The sequence below is a fragment of the Pimephales promelas genome, chromosome 7 (assembly GCF_988280905.1).
Source record: "Pimephales promelas chromosome 7, fPimPro1.hap1.1, whole genome shotgun sequence".
Classification (NCBI taxonomy): domain Eukaryota; kingdom Metazoa; phylum Chordata; class Actinopteri; order Cypriniformes; family Leuciscidae; genus Pimephales; species Pimephales promelas.
This window is the reverse complement of record NC_142775.1, coordinates 24,963,238-24,986,259: the sequence shown is the minus strand read 5'-3', so window position 1 is coordinate 24,986,259 and position 23,022 is coordinate 24,963,238. Positions and strand designations below refer to the sequence as shown.

General features: G+C 37.7%; 1 protein-coding gene across 1 annotated transcript in view; it reads left to right on the top strand.

The window, feature by feature from the left end:
• cntnap5a (contactin associated protein family member 5a) overlaps window positions 1-23,022 on the top strand; it is a 74,828-nt gene that overhangs the window by 40,346 nt on the left and 11,460 nt on the right. The window contains exons 8-15 of the mRNA XM_039656005.2: window positions 3,713-3,986; window positions 7,273-7,416; window positions 8,835-9,006; window positions 15,573-15,679; window positions 16,084-16,203; window positions 18,221-18,421; window positions 21,775-21,931; window positions 22,829-22,956. Coding sequence (XP_039511939.2) covers window positions 3,713-3,986; window positions 7,273-7,416; window positions 8,835-9,006; window positions 15,573-15,679; window positions 16,084-16,203; window positions 18,221-18,421; window positions 21,775-21,931; window positions 22,829-22,956 — 1,303 coding nt within the window. The remainder of the gene's footprint in view (window positions 1-3,712; window positions 3,987-7,272; window positions 7,417-8,834; window positions 9,007-15,572; window positions 15,680-16,083; window positions 16,204-18,220; window positions 18,422-21,774; window positions 21,932-22,828; window positions 22,957-23,022) is intronic.

The window sequence follows — 23,022 nt, the reverse complement described above, 5'->3', positions numbered from 1 at the left end:
CATTTTTTATCATAATTTGAGAAAAAATATTTGCATTTTGTGGCCTTTGCAGTTTCTGAAATAAGTTGTAAGACTTTTTCAAGATTTCATAAGAAGATTTCTGCAAGAGGTCATTTTTCCATTGGTGCTCAGCCCAGCTACATACCTGTCTAAGGGTATGTGTAGTGTCAGTGCGCCAGGGAACTGGTGCAGGCATATGATTTTTGTACTTCGAGGGCACAATAGATTTCATAATATCTGCAAAGGTGGAATTAAAAAGATTAAAATTTGCACCAGCATCCAGTGCATCACATGTCATAAAAGTTTTAGTAGACCAGAAAGATTTAAAATGAATGGTTCATTCATAAATCCGTAAGATCTTACAAAAATGTTTCCGGTCTACTGACATTTTTCATCCGCTTCAAACATTTCAATGCTCGTGATAACTTTCTTTAGTAAATCCACTTCACAAGGTAATTACTCTTCGGCAGTGATGCCACAGTTACTGCAAAACCGGAAGTTCAAAGACTAAATTCTAAAGATGGCTGTATGCTTATTTCTCTGGCGCAGAAGGTCTATAGAGTTCACGACAGTATCAGAAATTGAAGTTCACTTTTACACTCCACTTAAAATGACAAATAAATGCATACACTGTGAGGGCTCCACAAGTGATGTTTGATTATGCATCTGGATGCTCAACATTGATCGGGTAAATGCACGTTTTAAACTGCTTATAAGTTAATCACTGTTCTGAAATAATGCCTTGCTTCATTGTAACGCACACACATAAAAATAGCTCCACATCATGTGCAGATTGTGCGTACTCAGAAACACTCTGTGATTTATCAATAAAATAGCTTATGAAAAGTTTTAGCATACATTTCTTAGGAACTAACGTCCACAGCTTCACTGTTAAAAGTTTCACAGTCACGTTCAGTGTATTTCTGTTTTGTTTATATTCATCACATGTGTTCCATGTTCTAGTTTCCCGCCACTGATCAGTCACCACATTAACACTAATCACAGCTGTTCATCTTTTAGACATCGATCTCTTTGTGTCAGCAGAGAACACGCACTGTCCAATATTCTCCACGAAGAGCAGGGACGCGCTGGCCCTCGACTGGCCCAGCCACCCACTTTATTTGTTTCCCCTGATCGCACTATTATTTTTAAAGTTGAGACCATGTGGTTGAGACACACAGATATATACACGCATATTTTAAAAGCTTTTTTTGTAAATTAAAAATAAAAATGTATTTGCAACCATTATGTTAACAGCATTATATTTCTGTCGTAAGAATAGCTATTCAGCTGATGGACACCACTGCGTTGTCATGGGAACATCCCAGGAGAAAATAATGAGGAAATTATGTTGTTTTTCGTTGCTCCCTTTATCAAGTGCGTTCCATACGACTACATAATGGACACTAGAGCCCTGCTCACTCCAAAGTCCCACTTTAAGCGTTCTGCCCTCTGCCCTTCGAAAGGAGTAGGGCATAAAGCTCACGAGCAATAAGCACGTCCCAGCCGGGTTAGTCACTTATTTGGTTCCCCTGGAAACATGTCTGTTGTGGTCTATGTTATTTGCAGCGTGTTTCGTTATTTGGTTGTGTTGTAAACTTTTGCAGCTTGTTTATATGGAGCACACATGTTGTAAAAGTGATGATGATGTTTTTTTTGTTTTTTCAATTTGCAGGTGTTTTTTTTTTTTCTAATTGCAGTTTTTTTCTATTTGCATGTGTTTGCTTTTTAATTAGAAATTAAATATTCCCAGCACTTTCTGTGATGTGGTATGCTTATCATAGGAAGTAATAACAAAGGACTCTTTACATTAAGGTATAGCCTAGTGCAGGGGTGCCCAAACTTTTTCCTACGAAGGGCCAAAAAATCAAACTTGATTGTGGGCCGTGGGCCAAAAGTAAATTTTGCATCATAAATCAAACGGTATTGCATTAAAGTTGCTATGGGTTTATTTGTTTTATAATATTTAAAATAAATATAAAACAATGTCAATCTGATTAACTAATGCAGTTTTATTTGTAAAGTTTTGCATTTTAAAAAAATCCCCTCTTCCCGGACGGTATGGCGGGCCAAATCAAAGGATACCACGGGCCAACTTTGGCCCGCGGGCCCTAGTTTGGGCATCTCTGGCCTAGTGAGAACGGGATGTTAGTGGAATCACATTTTCTCTCTTTTTCATCAAAGCACAGTTTTTGCAAGTTCCCGCAATTTCATTGCATAAAATAACATAAATATCCCCCATATTCCATTGCATTTTTAAAGAAAACGGGCCGCATAATCAAGGATTTTTGCCTGCAACAATCACAAAAAAACTTTTTTAATTGTGGAAGCACTGAGCAATGTGTTTTAAATAAATGAAAAATTAAAGGATAATTTTTGGGCTACAGTATCCTCGAGAAAAGGGTTTTTCCCGTACCGTAAGCTAGCTTACCCAATACTCGTTCCCTCTTCTAGAGAGAACCGATGTTACGTTAGTAACCCATTGTCCGTTTTCCAGAACATAATGACATCAGTAAATGGTGATGGCACAACTGAAAGAGCATCATTCATAGGTTCCTGCAAGGCTCTAGCTACATTTACATAGCATTGCTGCGTGCAAAACAATTTGTTGTAAGCACCAACCAATGAGAGTGATTTTGAACTTAAAAAATATGAATGGTCAAAAATATATGCTGAGGGCCAATAGCAAAATATAGCCTCCAAATACATTTACGTAAACCTGTGCTTACACTGTCTCGCTCTGCCTCTTGCACACACTGTTAAAATGTAATTCACTGGCTAATGCCGGATTGTTTTAAAAAGTCCAAAATCTGATATTTTCCAGAACAGGATCCGGCTCATATTAAGCGCTGATGTTACACAGCTTAAGGCTGTCAGGTTGGTGGAAGGTCTGCCGAGGCCTCAGTTCAGTGATCTGGTTTCTGTACAGGCCTGTGGCACAGGGATCAATGAGGTGTTCACCTCACACTGCAGTAACCTTTTCACGCCTACGTGAGCTTCTGTCCTGCGGATGTGTTTCTGTTGCTCTCTGTGGATCTGTGCTGGTGACATTTATCCAGACTGCCTGCTGCCTTTGTGGGTTTAGCATGTCTGGCTCTCAGCCTCTCCAATTCTCATGTAACCCTTCAGCTTGTTTCCTCTTTTTCTTTTATTTTCCATCTCTTGTGCTACCGGTTTTCTTAATTGCATCTCATTTAATACACTCTTCTTTTACTAGTGCTTTCCTTTAAGTTTTTCAACTGCAGTTCATATACAACATGTTTTGAAAGCACCATCTCTATAACAAGCATGTTTTAATCTCTGTATTAAAATTATTTCCTATATGTTTTAAGTGCATAAATCTAAAGGTCAATATTTTAAACAATTATTTTATTACTTTGTGCTTGATGTCAATGAAACTGTTCTTGAAACTTGAATATTTATATATATATATATATATATATATATATATAGTTTTAAACCATCCTGAATCAAAATTCTACATTTATATGAGAAGAGTTTTCCTTTTCTTTTTTAAGGACAGTCTTATACGGTATCTCTTTCACTATCTTGTGATTGCTTGATTTTGGCCTCAGCAGTGTCATCTGACTAGATGCAATCAGCTACAGTAAATTTGCAATTGGGTCATTTGAATGTAGGCTGCATTGCCATTTGGTCATTCCCTGATTGCATGTTGTAAACCGTTGCTTTGGCGTTGTCCTTTTTCTCACAGGGCAACGTGACCTTTTCCTGTTCGGAACCACAGCTGGTGGCCGCCACATTCCGGAGCTCCAGCAGCAGCTTTCTGTCGCTGCCAGCACCTGCACCATTCTTGGAGGGCCTTTCGGTGCGCCTGCAGTTTCGCACCTGGAACCCTGATGGCCTGCTGCTATCCAGTCCACTGATCTCTGGTCAGGAGCCACGTTACCTGATTTTGCAGATCAGCAGTGGGCGCCTCCACCTCACACATCAGACGTCAACTCTGAAGATGTCAGAAGTGTCAACTGGTGAGTAGACCCGTCCCGGCTCTTCTGTAGCTTGACTTTAAATCACAGTTCTCTCAGAAATACAAGATACTTGCATTGAGGGAACTTTTGCCAGGCTGGGAGACCAGTTTAAAGGGGAACTTGGTAACTATTTCAACTTCATCTGTCAGAAATCATCTGACACTTCTGTTCCCCGCTCCCCCTAGCGTTCCCAGGCGGAAAACCAAACTTGCAACATCGGGACTCACGTCCGGTAAATTGGAAATAGGAAGTCTCGTGAGAAGCGAGAATGAGCGAGAAACACGTACTTCTTTATGGCAATTCAACATAATTCTATATGCTGTGTATGATTTATTACCACCTCAGTAGATATAGCTCCACACGATAGAGTTGAAGGCTCTGATAATAACAAATGCACATGAGCAGCGGTAAAGCAGGAGGAATGTACAGCTAGTGAGTTTTGTTGACAGTGTTGTGAAAATATACTCTGCAAAGCTGTAGGGGGAACTCGATGAGAAAACATGCAACAACAAAAGTGAAAATCAGCAAAGAAATGGCTAGAGTTGCCAAGTCCCCCTTTAAATCAGCTAAGACCAGCAAGGTGTTCCCCACCCCAACCCCCCAAACTTTGTTCTTTAAATGCTGGTACATAACTGATATAGTATAACAAACCAGTCACTTATGTTGCTAAATCTTAAAATTGATATAGCGTTTATTCTTTTTCACATTCTTTCTTCAGCTCAGCAATTTAACATACACCAGGCAAATTGTAAAAGGTATAAAGCTTCAGCAAGTGACACGGACATGCAGCTGTGATAAATGGTTGTGCTGTCACTTTTATCTAGGCATGACACTCTCTAGCCACTAAAATTACTGCTTTGAAGGAGTCTAATTGGAAATGCTGCTCAGTTTTAGCAATTATGTGTACATAATGATCAATAGTATAAATGTCTCTGCATTGCCAGGCTGGCTGAATTAAAAAACAGAGGCATCCTATTACTTTCACAGCACAGAATGCTTTTCTATGGTCCTCTTCTCTCCAATGATATGCTTGAGCAAAACAATACCGTTTGTATGAAAGGCAACACTTATAGCTTATCTCGTCACCCAAAAAGGCAATAACGTCATTTTTTTTTCAGCATTCTGTACAAAAAATTTTAAAGGACACACACATACTTGTGTGTTCCCACAGTTGTGTGTTCTCTTATGAGAGATTCACTCGTGTTGCATAAGTTATCTTACGCTGCAGGAAAAAAATCATCTTTTCGAGATATTGAAGCCAAAACTTATCCTTAATTTGTGTATCCATTGTCAACGGAGTGCAATAGCTAGCAGAACAAGAGCAGGCTGTCTAGCATGCTCATTGGCTACCCTGCGGCAACTGCAGAAGCATACCACTGAGCCCGGCGTGGCGTTACGCCCAATGAAGGGTGTTCACGCCCTCATCGCGTCACAGCTCGCCAGGATGGGCTTAGCGTACATAAGCAGGGGCTCGGAGGCTGTATCTCTGATTTTCATCTCTTTAGCGAAGCTCTCCGCAATCCTGGATCTACAGAGAAGCCGCCGCTGTCTAGGAAAGCGACAAGCCAGCTTAGGACGAAGAACCTTCTAGAGAGAACCGAGGTTAGGTTAGGTAACTGATACGTTTTAGTCTAGTGAGAAATCCTGATGTTCAACAACAATTGACACGTAGCGGGAGAAGGAGGGTGCTCTCCATCTGTTGTGCAGGGCAAGTCTGTTTTAAAGCTGCTGTTTGATCCTACCTGAAACCTGTTTTTTATTCCCTTTCTTTTTTTTTCTCTCTAACTTGCGTCATAGGAGCATTGGCAGAAATAGAGAGTGGTGTAATTACCGGAATAGAAGTAGTGAAGCGCTTGAGCTCAAACGACAAACAGATGGCTGGCACAGAGGAGACTGTAGACATACAGTGGCCGCACACAGCTTGGGCGCCCTTCTCATGTAATGGCCAGAATTAATGAAATCAAAACTCAAAGAGAACTTATCTTTTGGGGATGGGGGTCGAGGGGGCAGGTTTTTTATTTTACCAGCAGATTAGGTTTCTTGGCACTTTGTATTGTGATATTGAGTTGACGGTTGACAACTCATACTGATTCGGTTGTTCATACTGATTGTTGCCTTGGATGACTTTATAGAATGTGTGTGGTTTGTTTAAAGAGCCCCTTTCATAGCATTTGAAATGTTCCTATTTTTTGTTTTAGGAGTTCCCAAAAACAGTTTAACATGCATGCAAGGATAAAAAACACTTTATTTGTCTTATAATATGCATTTATTTTTAAATGATTTGCTCACCGACTCCCAAATGATTCGTACAACAACTCATTTTTCCAAAACCACTCCTTTGTGTGACGCTAATCGGCGGTGATTGGTCAGATGACAGTTTGTTAGCATAATGCATAAACACATTGATAAAGCACTGCAGTACTACAAGACGCTCTATAATGACAACTCCAGTAACAGCGACAAACATTTCACATATTTAAAACAAATTTCACATTGGAGACCTAGAAGCTGTGCTGAGCGTAACTTACACACACATACTTATTGTGCCTTCCCTCCTCGCGCCCTGACACTACAAAACCGTTCAAAACCCATAAAAGCGACAATTATTAATAATACTTACAGGCTGTGATTCATAGGAGGAAGCTGATCCATATACACTTGGTAAGTAAGTTACTGAGCCCTCCTTCAGGAGCAACTGCTTGCGAATCCACATTTGAATTAATTTATGTTTTTGAACAATTAATTAAAATGATGAGAACACAATCGGGCTATACTGTTGTGGTATTGTTGTAAAAAAAGTGAACTCTAACCACCGATTCTTCACATGCTCGTCCCTGGTAAATGAAAACAAAGTGGCTGAACTATCTTTGCATTGTAGGACACAGCGTCTTCTTGACATGATGCTATGATGAAGTATTTGAATGTGTAGACTTCAAGTTTACACTTCCGTCTGCGCGCGCAGTAACTGGGCGCGGCCAATGACTTCTCTACGTCATGATGTAACAGCTAATGACTCGTTTCGAAAACAATTAATTTCATAGACTCAGAGTCAACTCTCACTTTTGAAAGACAATAACTTTATATACGGTGCACTTTCAGATATAAATCTTTGCAGGATGTTTTCATTCCCTTATAACTATATTCCACACCATTTGAACAGTCATTTTCAAAAATCCTTGATAGGGGCTCTTTAACATCATTGAAATGTAAGTTGTTTCACTAAAAGGTGTTTCATGGTCATACACACTTGGTGTGTTCCTTAAAACATGGCGATTTTGATTGACAGGTCAGAGGGTGAATGATGGTTTATGGCATTCAGTGAGTCTCAACGCTAGAGGTCTGCAGATCATCATGACCCTGGACAGTGAGCCCGCATCCACCATCCAGCTGACCAACTACCTGGAACTAAAAGACAAACACTATTTTGGAGGTAAAATAGTATGCAATTATTTCCAGAAAGGACCAAAAAAAGATCATTTCAATTCCAAATACAGATTCGACATTTCTATTCATAAAAACTCACAAAGTCAAAATATTTTATATGAAACCGAATCAGATGATAAGCCAGTGTAATTTTAATATTATTTATAATAATTGTTGTTGTTCAAGTTAAACTTGTTGTATAACAGTTATTTGCCAAGGCAGCATTTCTTATAATCTAATAGTTCTATTTTATTTCAGCTTTATATTATATTAATTACCAGAAACAATTATTTTTAAATAATTTTAGTTTTAGTTATATAAAATAACACTAGCAAGAGATAAAGATGAATTATGCTTGATAAATATAATGATGTATTAAATTAAATATATTTTTTTTATGTATTCAATATTATAGATATAGATATAAATATAGCTGCAAACAGCAATTAAAAGGGTTCAAGTATTTAAGGCCTTCATGCCAACTATGCTGTTGGGCTCTTGGTCGAACCGAAATGTTGGTCTGAAACCAAAAAATATCAATCATGGAGAATACGCAAATGATATACAGCTATAGTTCCAGTATTGTTCTCCATATCTACACAATTTTTTGAAGTTTCTATTTTGTGCACACAATACAGTATGTTACTCACAATGTAATACAGGCAATTTACCATAGGAATTATGTGGTTTTCGAAGCTTTTTAACAGTTATAGTGCTACCTATGGTCTGATCTACATAAAAATTGGCATGGGATTTTAATCCAATTGGCAATTGGATTTTATGTCACATATGCTAGTTCTGAGTTTTCATTTAGGATTATAGGCTTACTAGTGTATTTTGACACACCACTTTTCTAAATGACCCTCTTACAGCCACCCAAATGCAAAAGTTCTACTTTTTTTTTTTTTTTTTTTCTTGATAATTATTGATCTAGAGAGAATTGCCCTAGACTAGTTTGGTTCCGATTGGGTGGAAAACCACGGACTAGTTTGCAAGGGTTACTGTGATTTTGCCAAGTAAGACATGGTCCTGGATCAACATATTTTGTTGATATAGTTCGGTCAAGTAGGTTTGGGACAAAATGTGACATTTGATTCTTGATCATAAGTCAAACGTCTAGGAGTTATGAGCAATTTAGTTCTTTTGGTTGCTGTTGCGCCACCTATGGGTCAATGGGGGTCATACTCTGATAGTTTCTCCCCAAATTTTGAGGCCTGCCATCTGGTCTCTAGAGATATGATCAGAGTTTTACGAATCCTTACAATTACAATAGGATAATAGCACTTTGTGCTTGAACCCCTAATGATAATTTTGCCTTTCTGTATTTTGTTGGCACACATGAAACCATAGAATATGTGTAAAATTGGTAAGAAATAAATTACATATTTCACACTTAGTCATATATATTTTCATCTATTCTTTCAGGATGTCCTGTATCCCAAAACAAATCCAGCTGCTTGAATCCCACGTTGGCCTTTCAAGGCTGCGTCCGGCTCATCCTTGTCAACAACCAACCTGTCGATCTTCTGTCAGTCCAGCAAGGCCATCTAGGAAGCTACAGTCATCTACAGTTTGACTTATGTGGCATTCGTGACAGGTGCAGTTTTCCTCAGAGTTGAACATGTGCTTCATCCATATTTCTATTGCTGTTTTACATTTGTCTACCTAAAAAAATCCATTGGATATTTTATTTTATTAACGGCACCTTGGAAACTTGAACATATCAGATCTGTTCTTTGTTAAGGCCTCAGGTTGTGCTGCCTGAGCTATTGGCAGAGCCCTAATTAGAACTTGAGGAAGTTCATTTGTAATCAAGGTTGTGGCCCACTAACAAGCTCAGTGCTGCGTTCTGCACTTCTTCTCATTACTGCATACTGGAATCGGAGCCCTCATCGACCCTGAGCCGCATGACCTCTGCTGTCCCCTGGTCAACAGGTCTTCTGTTCGGAGAATTAGTATTTCTCTAGTCTCCTTGTTAAGTTTCTTTTGAGTAAACAAGATAAATGCCAACAATGGATTGTGGAATCTTTAGTTATAGATCTGTAGAAGATGAAGGGGATAGGGCTATACACTTATGTACAAATGTTTGGGGTCAGTAAGATTTTGTAAAAAGTTTATATTTTTTTAGAAAAAAGTCTCTTATGCTCACAAAGGCTATTTATTTGAAATACAAAAATACAGTAAAACAGTAGAATTGTAAAATATTATTGCAATTTAAAATGACTGTTTTCTATTTTAATATATTTGAGAGGGTATTATTTTTTTCAGGATTCTGTAATGAATAGAATGTTCAAAGAACAGCATTTATTTGAAATATAAAAGTTTTGAAACATAAAACTTGACATATAAAACTTTATTCCCTTTAATTGTATGTAAGTGTGAACTTGTGAATATCCTTAAAGACTAAAGGTCTTTGATTGGAAGAACATGTTATGGTCCGATGCCTTCCACAGACATTGTAAATACATATAAATACATTTAGAACACTTAACTTTATGATTGCTATCAGGATGTGAAGAGACTTTCAACCAGCATAACACCTATACGCTGCCTTTAACCAGATCACGGTACTAGCTTTAATTCAGCCTCTCAGTATGTTTTAATTTGGCGGCAGGGACATGTCCCTCTGGCTTGTCTGTACAGTGGGATTTTATTAATAGTGAACTTGTATGAACATGACAAGACCCCTCCATCACTGGCAAGTCTAAATCATTCATGAGCAGCTGTCATAGTCTGAGGGGCTCCGCTGTGAGCTATGTGACAGTTTTTGTGAGCCTGCCAGAGGGCGAATGCTCCCGGCTGCTAGACTGAACCATTCCTCCGTCTCTGTCCCCTTGCTATGCAGCCTCAGACTGTCTCTGATAATCATGTGCCAAAATAGCTGACCCCTGCAACGCTTTGCCCTCTTTGGGGTTTTGGAGATTGTCAAAGAGAGCTTCTCCATGGAGACAAATTTGTTTAGTTTTTTCCCCTTTTGTGAAGCACTTACATTTTCCGAACTTAATGAAGCCTCAGTGGAAGACATCCATTTCTTTATTTTAATGATGTAGTCCTATTTTGTCTAAAGGTGGTGACACATGGGAAGCTAATTCAGGGTGAGATATCTGCAAATGACCAAACTAACTAAAAGTGGCAATGTTGTAACTTAATTCTGTTTTGATTATACAGTAAATAATATTAAAGAACAGTTAATATATAATATATCATATTTATAAAAAAAAAAATCCCCTACCTAATACCTTGGGGTATTGATTTTGATATGTGAAGTCTTTTTCAGATTTTTTCGTAACAAAGTATTTTGGATTCATATCAAGTTTTTTGGGGGGGTTTCGCAACGTCAGAATTTTTTTTATCAGATTCCGACAAGTTTTTATTTGAAGATGGTAACTAGAGCAGAGCTGGCAACCCGAATGCAGCAACACTACTGAGTCCGTGATTGGTAGATCGGTGGAGGTGTGATTGGTGGAGGGTGACCAACACTATCTCACGACCAATTCGTACGAATTCGATGCATGATTAAAAAGTGTCTAATTCATACTAATTCGTACGACCTCACTCGTACTAATTCGTAAGATTTGTCTAAAACCACGTGATGGTTAGGTTTAGGGGTGCGGTAAGGGGTAGGTCATTAGTATGAATTCATACGAATTGGCCAATTCGTAAAATATGTACGATTTAGCAAAATCGTATTAATTCGTACGAGTGAGGTCATATGAATTGTTACGAATTAGCCACTTTTTAATCATTCGTCGAATTCGTACGACTTGGTCGTGAGATCGGGTTGGGGTGACGCATCAGACCAAAGCACAACTTGACAACATCAACATCGGTCAAGGGCTGCAACTTCACTTTTTAAATGACAACATCCTGGTCAGACAACTGTTGTCAGTGATATAAGTATTTGAAATGAACATGATTTCTTAATCTCTAGTGACATCAGGGTAAAATAATGATTAATTGAAATAAATTTCTTGCATACAGCTCCTTTAATCCTGTAATGACAACGCTGAATTTTCCGTAGCCATTTCTTTAATAAATTAATTCAGTTTTCATTTTTTATCACAGTTTAAAACAATGTGCTGCTTTCAAAATAACATTATTATTCGATTTTTTTTTTGTAACAATGTCAAAGTTTGTACTTTCACTTTTGAGCCATTTAATGAATCCTTGATGAATAAAAGTATTAATTTAAAAATAAAATTACCCCAAAATAAACAGCCCATTCTCACCCCCAAGGCGTCACTTAACTGACGCCTTGGGTAGCATTTGGACATGCTTCAATATCTGACGCTTTAGGCGCCCTTTAGCGTCAGTTAGATGACGCCCTAGGATCGCGTGTACCCTACCCCCACCCCACACCTAAACCTAACCGCGTCCTCTAACAGACGCTTTCCTTTCGCGTCAGTTAGTGACGCTAAAGGGCGCCTAAAACGTCAAATATTGAAGCATGGTCAAAGGTGACGCCTTGGGGTGAGAATGCGTTGAAATAAATTACCTCAAACTTTTGAATGGTATTGTATATAGCTGCCTTTATATTTGAAGAGAGGGACCATCACAAAGGTATGATCATATTTAGGGGTTCTTGGCATCAGTTTGGAAACCTTTAAAATTCCTAAACATTGCTGTGCATGTACCATTGATAATAAGGTAATTCATTTGCATGTCACAATTATCTTTTAATTCCCATTTTGATGTCAAGTCAAGTCAAGTCACATTTATTTATATAGCGCTTTTCACAATACAGGTTATATCAAAGCAGCTTCACAGTGATAACATGAAAGTAGAACAACACAGATCAACAACATTGCTAAACACTAAATAACCCCAACTGAGCAAGCTCAAAGCAAGCCAAAAGCAAGGCGACAGTGGCAAGGAACCAAACTCCATCAGATTGGATGGAGAAAAAACCTTGGGAGAACCCAGGCTCAGTCGGGGGCCAGTTCTCCTCTGGCTTACATTCATATTGTTTAAATATAAATATTAAATATAAATATTGTTTATGAATCAAACGGCGCCATAACATATCGCAGGCGTTGAGTCGTCTCATCACAGGCGTTGAGTCGTCTCATCACAGGCGTTGGGGCATCCGAAATCCCCGTGAGAGGCTGAACACAAAACTGGACCTGACGAACGCCATTTTTCTCGGGACAAGCGTCCCGAGATAACAGCAGAAAGGCAGATGGGAAATAATTAGCATAGCTGATGTTCATAATGATTTCCGTTATAACTCACAAACTCTCCGTAACCCGAACTCTCCGCAACCCAACCATACGCGCCGACCCGTTTGTCTAAAAGGCTGTCGAGCCCCACTGGTGCGTTAAGCAGTTTCAGTGGCAAACGGTTCCGTATGGCATAACAGAGGACTAGAAGGTAAGCATTATGTGAATGCTTGACTAAAGAGAAGCGTCTTTAATCTAGTTTTAAACTGTGTCAGCGAGTCAGAGGCTCGGACCGTATCGGGAAGGCCATTCCAGAGTTTTGGAGCTAAATGCGAGAACGCCCTCCCTCCTTTACTGGACTTCGATATCCTAGGAATGACCAGAAGCCTTGAATTTAGTGATCTTAAGGAACGCGGTGGATTGTAGGGCGAAAGAAGGTCCGTTAAGTACATAGGTGCTAAACCATTTAGGGCTTTATAGGTCAGTAGTAGTATTTTGTAGTTGATGCGGAACTTAATAGGTAACCAGTGTAGAGATGATAAAATCGGTGTTATATGATCATATTTTCTTGACCTAGTAAGAACTCTAGCAGCTGCATTTTGTACTAACTGTAGCTTGTTTATTGAGGATGCAGGACAACCGGCTAATAAAGCATTACAGTAATCTAGTCTCGAGGTCATGAATGCGTGAACTAATTTTTCTGCATCAGAAATAGATAGCATGTTACGTAGCTTAGCAATGTTTCTAAGGTGGAAAAAGGCTGTTCTTGTAACATATGAAATATGATTTTCGAAAGACAAGTTGCGGTCTAGTATAACACCCAGGTCTTTTACTGTAGTGGATAAAGTAACAGGACATCCGTCTATATTAAAGTTGTATTGTGAGAGGTTTTGTGAGTAGTTTTTTGGACCAATAAGTAATACCTCCGTTTTATCTGAATTTAATAGCAGGAAATTACGCGTCATCCAGCATTTTATATCTTTGAGACACTCTGTCATTTTAGATGAGTTTGTGTTTTCATCTGGTCGTGATGAAATATATAATTGAGTGTCGTCAGCGTAACAGTGGAAATTAATTCCATGTTTTCTTATAATATTACCAAGTGGCAGCATATATATTGAGAATAGCAGAGGGCCTAAAACCGATCCTTGCGGTACTCCATAGTCTACTGACGTTATCTTTGATTTTTTCCCATTTAAACAGACAAAATGAGAACGGTCCGATAAGTACGATCTAAACCAGCTTAATGCCTGTCCCTGGACACCGGTGAAGTTTTGTAGTCGATCCAAGAGTATTATATGATCTATAGTGTCGAACGCAGCGCTAAGATCAAGTAGGACTAGTATTGAAATCCGGCCTTGGTCGGAAGCTAAAAGTAAATCATTTGTAATTTTAACTAGCGCAGTTTCTGTACTATGATGCGGTCTGAATCCTGACTGGAATTTTTCATAGATATCATTTTCTTGCAAAAAAGAGCACAATTGAGCGGACACTACTTTTTCAAGTATCTGATGTATGTGTTAGTTCTTTGATTTATGTCTCTATATCACAGTTATTGCTTTATTGCTAATAATATTAATGCTGTTCTAAATTTTTAATGTCACTGAAGAAATAAAGTGACCATTATGTGACATTAATGGGACTTCTATGAACAGTTAAAATCACCAGTGGAGAATGACTGTCCATCATTCATTTAAAACGCACATAGTGTCCTGTTTTTTTCCACATCACAAACCTAACAACAAATTTTCAGGTCATCGACTTTTACTTTAGACAATGTCCCCTTACTAGCAACCTCTATCGCTAAAATTTCACTGGGTGGTTTATTGCTCCAGAGCAGTTCTGCACGTTTGATGGCATAATTTTATGGTCCAGCAAATCCCTTTTCCAAGCATGACTAGAAATAGCACTGAGGTAATGAAATCATCACCTGAAACAGTATCCAGCCTGCAGTTGACTCTCCCTGTAGTGGTTAATGGCTGTTTGAATGGCGGTATTGCACATGGAGGCCTCGTAAAGTGGGCTCTTCAGGGACCAAACGTGCAAACTGAGATCTGTGAAATAATATATGCAGGCCTAAAAGGCTGGTAATTGTGAAAGTTAAGTAGACAAATTAATGCGCTATTAATCAACACATCTCCTGAAAGCATATCAATTTTTTGCTTGTCTCTGTTAGTTTATCGAAAGCCATTGCATTAAAAACAACAGCCAGGAAGAAATCAAGGGCTCATGTAGCACTGTTACTGAGGAAGACAGAAGGGATGAAATTAGCTGAAATTGACTTAATCAAATCCTAATCATTTTTATTTTGGAAATTAATGCTCATCTACAGTAAATTTTATATAGCTTATGCTGGGTTAAGATGACATTTATTGGTATCCAATATTACACTGAATGTTTCTATTGAGAAAGCTTTTAGCTTTTGTTTAGTTTTTTTTTTTTTTTTTTTGCTCTCTCATTTGTAAAAGGTTTCCTTTGTTACAGATTATAAACTCCGGTGCTTTTTATTGAAAAGCAAATAAATTCTTTATAAGGAATTTCATTTTCTCCAGTCAAGCGACAATCACATCAGCCCTGTCTCTGACTCTCCTCACACAAATCAAAATATTAATTTTACCCTCTCTAAATTAGATCCAGCTGCACTTGATATTAAATATTCTGTCGAACGCCCAACTATTCTGTTAATTTAACAGACTGTTCGATGCCGTCTGAGCGGCGAGGCCACATTAAGGTCTTTTTCAATGCCGGCGACAACTTAATTGTATACTGACATAAAATTGATTTTGACTTGAGATGGACATGTAGCAGGTTCTCTGTCGACTGAGGATTTGTGTTCAAAATGAGTCTGTTAAAATTAAATGCTGACTGCTTACATTCTTTTTTAATTAAATCTGCATTGTAACCTTTGGTCACACTGGGTTTGTTCTGATTCTTTACACATTTGTATTGAACTAAATGTTTGTGTATCTCTTTATACAGTATGTTTCTTCCATTTCCCTGCCAGGTGTCTGTATAATTTCTGTGAGCATGGCAGCCAGTGTTCCCAGACGTGGTCTTCTTTCACCTGTGACTGCACTGGTACAGGATACAGTGGAGCTACGTGCCATAACTGTAGGTCTGCACAATGGATTCCTACATTTCAAACACATACTGTCTATTTATTATGTGAGACTTAATGTACACACAACATTTCTTGGAAATTAAATAGTGACAATTAGTGGGTCACATATCAAAGTTTCCTTTGGGTTTTTGAATTAGAGCTTATGCTTTGAAAACATGCAAAGGGTACAGAAACCAACATGACCAATATGGACATTATTAAATACACCGTATTTGAAGATCCCTGTTTTTCCTCTGTCTTTTTTTTAACAGGAATCATCTTTTGATAACATCTGTTAAAAAGTACATACCTCTAGACAGCACCGTACAGAAGATTCAAACAGTGGCCTTGATCTTGTCAATGAAATGTTTCATGTGCTTTGATGAAATCTTTTATTCTCTGTTTGCGTTCATAGCCATCTATGAATCTTCATGTGAACACTACAGACTTGCAGGAAGCACTTCTGGATATTTCTCTGTAGATCCTGATGCAAGTGGCCCTCTTAATCCCATTCAGGTCTACTGCAACATTACAGGTCAGTTATTCCTGTCCTCACACCAGCTCAAATGTAATATTTGACAAAACTGTTATATATATATATAACTGTTATATATATATATATATATATATATATATATATATAACTGTTATATATATATATATATATATATATATATATATATTTCGACCAATAGAAAACAAAAACATGTTGTGGTAGACACAACAGGTTTTTGCAACAGACACACAACAGGCTGAGCTGTGTGGTCAATCAGAGCAGGGCAGCTCACTGAAAGGAGGGATTTAAAGGGATTGAATCATCTGACGAGTCATTTGAGGATAATTGAAAAATGTGGTGATGTGCAAATGTATAATACTATGAGAAAATTAAACAGTTTTTTTGACCTTTGATGTACACTGTTGTAGGAGACTCCAACAACAATTTCTAAAAATCACAGCTTCATCGGAATGTTATGAAACTTGATGACTTTTTCTATAATAATGTAATTTATAATTGAATGAAGACATTCTCCATTCTCCAGAATTTTGAAATTCTCCAACGAGGGGTCCTGTTTCTAGATCAGGATGCTCTGAAAGGTCTCTCGCTCTCTCTTCCTCTCTGTCGTGTGTGTGCTACAAGGTTTGGAGCAGTCTCTGTCAGATTTTAACTAATTTGCGTTATAACTAGTCAACCACAAATGTGGCTCAACAGTTAGATTTATAGATAAGGCAGACTGACCGGGTTGACATATCAGGCAGCGTGAGAAATCGGGGGTGTGGCGTGTGAGCGTGTGAAACCAATCAAATGCGTGACGGCATGTCTAGTCGTCTCTCACTGATGTCACGCCGCTCATATATCATTGTTATTCACGCACGACTCATGTCACGACACAGTCTCACTAAAAAAAATCACGGTTAAGTAACGCAGTAACGCTGCCTGTTTACGGGGAAGTAACAGTATTCTAATTACTTTTTTTTCAATTGTAATCCCTTACTTTACTTGTTACTTGAAAAAAGTAATTGGATTACAGTAACGCATTACTTATAACGCGTTTCTGCCCATCACTGATCATGGCATATAAATTGTCTAGAGATGTTGGCAGTGTTTCAGGCTCTGAAACACTTCCTAGTAGACCTGAGAGGTCATCATGTGGTTAGTTCAGTCAGACAACACGTCGGTGATCTCTTATATAAATGCGGTCACGCCGGCTATACAAGTTGGACCGTCAAGTCCTCCTGTGGTCCCTAGAGAAGTTACTATCTAACCCTAATTAGTTACTGTTACTATCTAACCCTAGTTACTATTTAACCCTAATTACCTGATAGGGAAGGAGACGCTGCGTCGTTCCGCCATACTCCCGGCATCCCCTTTAGCGTTTCATTCAGGTTTATCAGAAGCTGATGCGCTCTTGTTTTTTTGGGATGCTTTATAGTTTCCTGGTCAATGACGTCACCCGCCCATGACGTTCTGTCTCTCCATTGGGCTGATTCTATACGTGCTTCATGACGCACAACGCAGGGACGTTCCCATAGCGTTTGACGCAGCATCTCCAGCATCTCCATCAGGGAACTAGGGTTACATACGTATGTTTTTATTTATAAACTGAATCATTGTTCTGTGATACTTTTACAATTTGTATCACTGCATTTGTTGGAAAGACACTAGGGCCCAGATTTACAAAACAGCAAAATAGCGGGAGACAGATGGGAGTGGGTCTGTGGGTGATCTACAACTGACAATGCACTAATTAAAGAGCACAGACACAGCAGCTCATTTCCATTAATCACCGCCATGTTAAGTGCAAAATGGGTTTTAATCATATTTCAGCATTAAATAATGGTGGAAATACCAGTAAGTTGACTACTGCGAATCTTAGTAAATCACATTGCATGATTTATTTAAATACTCTCCTCCCAATCATTTTAAAATGGAACGTCCTACAAATTCAAACAGTTATGCTCCAAAAATGACTGTCCACACCTTTTCATTGCTATTGTTTCACTGCATTTAAAACTTAACTTATATATAAAGAAAAATTTGTCCAATTTTGCAGGGAACAAAGTGTGGACAGTGGTTCATCACAACAGCTCGAATGCAGTCAGAGTACGAGGTTCTACACAGCAGAAGACACATGTCGAATGGTTCAATTATAGCGCCTCATCTGAACAGCTGAAGGCCCTGATGTCTCTGTCAGAACACTGTGAGCAGAGAGTCGCCTACCACTGCAGAAGGTCACGGCTGTTTAACCCCTGGGGTAAGTGCTGGTTTTTGTCTCTCAGGCCCTGTTTTTATCTGACGATGCGTTTTGGTCGATCAGACCACAGGTATTGTAGATGAGGGAGACACATTCCCGTTTACACCTGGTGTTTTAATCTTTCTCTTTTGTCCACTTTCAACCACTTCTGTCCTGATTTCTTCAAGGTAAGGGTTCTGCTGTGGGCAGGTAAACATATGATTTTTTTTCAGATCTTTTAATATAATGAACAAAATAAACTCGTGCAATTTACACATGAACGTGTGCGGAGATTACGAAAAAACATACAGATGCATCAGCTTTCATTTCTGCTCTGACAGCCTCAAGACAACACAGAACGTGATGAGTGTGAATTAGATATCAGTAATGGTGAGAGAACATTGTGCTTGGTACATTTTCATCTTTAAACCAAACTTTGATCTTCAATCAATAAAGTTTAAACCCCACCTTGCTAGCGTGCTTCCCATAATGTTTATGCGTTAGGTCAATAGACAGAGAGTAGGCAGTGTTTTGTGGCAGTTCAAAAACATTCAATCACATGAGCCTCTACGCTATGAATGCAATCAGGTCAAATGTGGTTTCGACTACCTCTGAAAGTGGTCGAAAGTAGACAAACTCAAAAAGCTCACCGTCCACTTGTGATCCGATCGACCAAAATATATATTAATATGAGGTGTAAACAGGGCCTCAGTGTTTCAGTATGCATCAATTGTGTTGAAAGATTTTCCCATTTATTGACTGACAGCTCTCCAGTCACCATGAGAGAAATAAGTGCAGAGGCATTTGGTTGTGTAAATACTGGCTGTTGTGTTCCCAGACAGCAAACTGACATTGAATCAACGTGGAAACGACGTCTCTCGTGACATTGAAACAACGTTGATTTTGCTCATCGAATTAATGTTGAACCAACGTCAGACGCGGCATTCTTCAAAGCTAATGAAAATCGAAAATTGGTTTGCTTTCATAACGTTGAAACAACGCGTTGATTTCAAGTTGATTTTCCGTTAGTTTTGAAAGAATGACGCGTCTGACGTTGGTTCAACGTTAATTCGATGAGCAAAACAATGTCAGATCAACGTTGTTTCGATGTCATATTTCCACGTTGATTCAATGTCAATTTGCTATCTGGGTTATTAGGCTAAATTTAAACTAAAACTAAAAATGACCACAGCAATTAAAAGTAAGATAGTTGAACTTTCTTCTCCTGCAAAATGTTCTTCTGCAATCCAGAATTGCAGAAAGGTTTGTTTGAGCTGCACCCTCTACTGTACAGGCGTGAATTTGTACTTCCTTTAGTCAGTCAAGTCACCTTTATTTATATAGCGCTTTTTACAATACAGATTGAATCAAAGCAGCTTCACATTGATAACATGAAAATAATACAACAAAGTTTGTTTCTAGAAGAAAATTGTGTCAAAGATCAATCTTATAAGTGAAGAAATTTATAAAGTCATTACAGCTGTGTTGATTGGACACTTCTGGGCTTGAAGCAATATTGTTCGTTAGTTAGCTCTGTTTCAAAAAGATACCTAGGATTATGTTTATTTTCTTCTAATAGGGTTGAAAAAATAAGCAGTTCTAGCAGCTTTTATATATACTTCTCCATGCAATCGAGCTCTCCTTCCATGAAATACGAAATACCTCTAGTTCAGTTTTTCCAGCTTAACTCCATTTGGCGTGTTGCTGCAAATAGTTACTTAGCAATGCAAAATTGTAACACATTACTTTTAAAATTATTTTAAATAATTAAAAATCCCCAGCTCTGCTTATTTACTTGTGAAGAATAAAAAAACATTTTAAAAAAACACTCTTTACATTAAACTGAAATGGATAATAATATGAGTTGAACATTCTGTGTAAATATTTCTTAACGGATACAAAAAAGATTTAATTGAACACAATACTTGTTTTCTATCATATTTGTTTAAAACATTTCAAATATTTATTTTGAGGGTTGTCTTGACAAGGTTTTTCATTTAATTTTATTGGATTTTGTGAATTGTCATGGTGTAACGTAATTATCGTAGCATAATATCATAGGAGTGTTTCTCACTCACATTCAGGAGGCAGGTCTTAATAGAATTGATCAAATGTACAAGAGAAATTCCAAATGTAGTTTTATTGAAGTTACAGATGTCTTGTAGTTCATAAGCTAGCAGATAATAAAATAATATCCATATATTTATTTTCTGTCTGGCAGTCATCCCATTCTGAAACCATAATTATTGCCCAGATTAAATTCCACTTGGCATTAATATGCAGTGCAGACCAGAGATTTATTGAAAGTCATTATTACAGTACCAGACCTTATCACAAGTGTTCTGATTTAGTGTGCTAAATTAAAATGTCAGTTTAAAGATCTGTCAGTTCTTCCGAGTCTATACTTGAGAGAGCAAACTCTTCTTTTTGACACAAATCAAAGGTTTCATATCCCCCAGTCACTGTTATCAAGTAATTATTGTCACTTTTACTGCCACCTTTCCTTTCAGTTTTAACAAATTTATTTCCATTTTAATTTCTGCACATGTTCAAAATGAACCACAGTAGGAAAAATCATATATAATTGCTTTTATTTATTTATTTATTTATTTTTTTTTTTTTGCTTATTGAAAATTTACCTTAACATATTTGATATCATTGTCAATTAAATGTATAACATAATTAAGTCATGTGATGTTACATTTATAATGCCTATGGCTGCATAGGCTAGTTTGTTGTAAGTGGGGTAACAATAAGTAAAAAGTACTATAATGTCAATGTGTGAATTGGTCAATTACCTATACAATTATGTCTCCACATTATTATTTAAAATGCTAAAAAAAAGTTTTGTTTTGTCCTTGTGTTAATATTTGTGCCTACCGAAAATATGCATGACACAATCTATTATTTTGGGAGGAGGTAGAGGACTGAATTGCACAGGTCTTAAATGGAAACGATACATTTGTTGTGCATTAATTCCAACCCGATCTCACGACCAAGTCGTACGAATTCGACGAATGATTAAAAAGTGGCTAATTCGTAACAATTCATACGACCTCACTCGTACGAATTAATACGATTTTGCTAAATCGTACATATTTTACGAATTGGCCAATTCGTATGAATTCATACGAATGACCTACCCCTTACCGCGCCCCTAAACTTAACCATCACGTGGGTTTAGACAAATCGTACGAATTAGTACGAGTGAGGTCGTACGAATTAGTACGAATTAGCCACTTTTTAATCATGCGTCGAATTCGTACGAATTGGTCGTGAGATAGTGTTGATTAATTCAGTATCAAGGTTACATTTTTTTAGCCTTACATTTATACAGGTTCTCCATTACTTGAATAAGTCTGGTGTTGTTGCAGATGGCACCCCTCTGTCCTGGTGGGTGGACCGCAGAGGAGAGAAGAGGACCTACTGGGGTGGAGACCAGCCAGGGGTGCAGCAGTGCTCCTGCGGTCTGGAAGAGAACTGTGTCGACATGAACTACTTTTGCAACTGTGATGCAGACAGAGTGTCATGGTAACAAGGCAAATGTAACTTATTATGTTTGTTAGATTACAGAGATGATGGACCTTACTTTTACTAACACTGGGTCTCATTCACTGATAATTGCGCACAAGTTGTGTAATTATGTGCAGAGACAAAGCTCAAAACCTGGTGAAAAACAGTATACACCTTTTATATAAGCCTAGACTACTTTTATTTAGAATTTATGCCAGATCCGTTTTTTTTTTTTTTTTTTTTGTTTAGGGTAGCTAATTTATTACATTTATTATTTATTATATAAATACTATATTTCAAATATTAAAAATAAATAAAAAAAATACTTTTTTTGTTTAAACTATAGTAAAACAGTAATATTTGGAATTGTTGTATTTTAATATATTTTAAAATGTTATTCATGTGATGCAAGGCTGAATTTTCAGCATCATTACTCCAATCTTCAGTGTTACATGATCCTTCAGAAATCATTCCATTGTACTGATTTGATTCTCAAAGATTTTTCTTTTATTATCTCACTTGAAAATAGTTGTACTGCTAAATATTTTTGCAGACACTGATACATATTTTCAGGATTCTCTGATGACTAGAAGATTCAAAAGAACAGCATTTATTTAAAATATATTTTTTGTATACATTCTTTACTGACACAAAATTTGAACATATCCATGGTTCAGTTTAGTTTATTTTAGAATGCATCATAAATATAGAGTAAATTGAGGATTTTTGCATGATTTCTGCATTAAAAGTTTTAACCTCAAGTATGTCCATAGGCTACCTTATGAAGGACAAGTAAATGCAAACCATTGTCTATTTGTCTTTTTGTGTGTATTTTCTAAATGCTGTCTTTTTGTTGACTTGTTGCCTTATACATCTACTGATAGGGCTGTTTTGAATGTGTGCTTTTGTTTATAGGGAGAATGACACTGGTGTCCTCTCATATAAGGAGCACTTGCCAGTGAAGGAGATTGTGATTGGCGACACTTACAGACTAGGCTCTGAAGCCATGTATGTCGTAGGACCCCTGCAGTGCTCTGGTGACAGTACGTGAACTGAACTAATCTGTTGTTGTCAAACATGACAGGGTTTGATGTTTGAAAATGGATAAG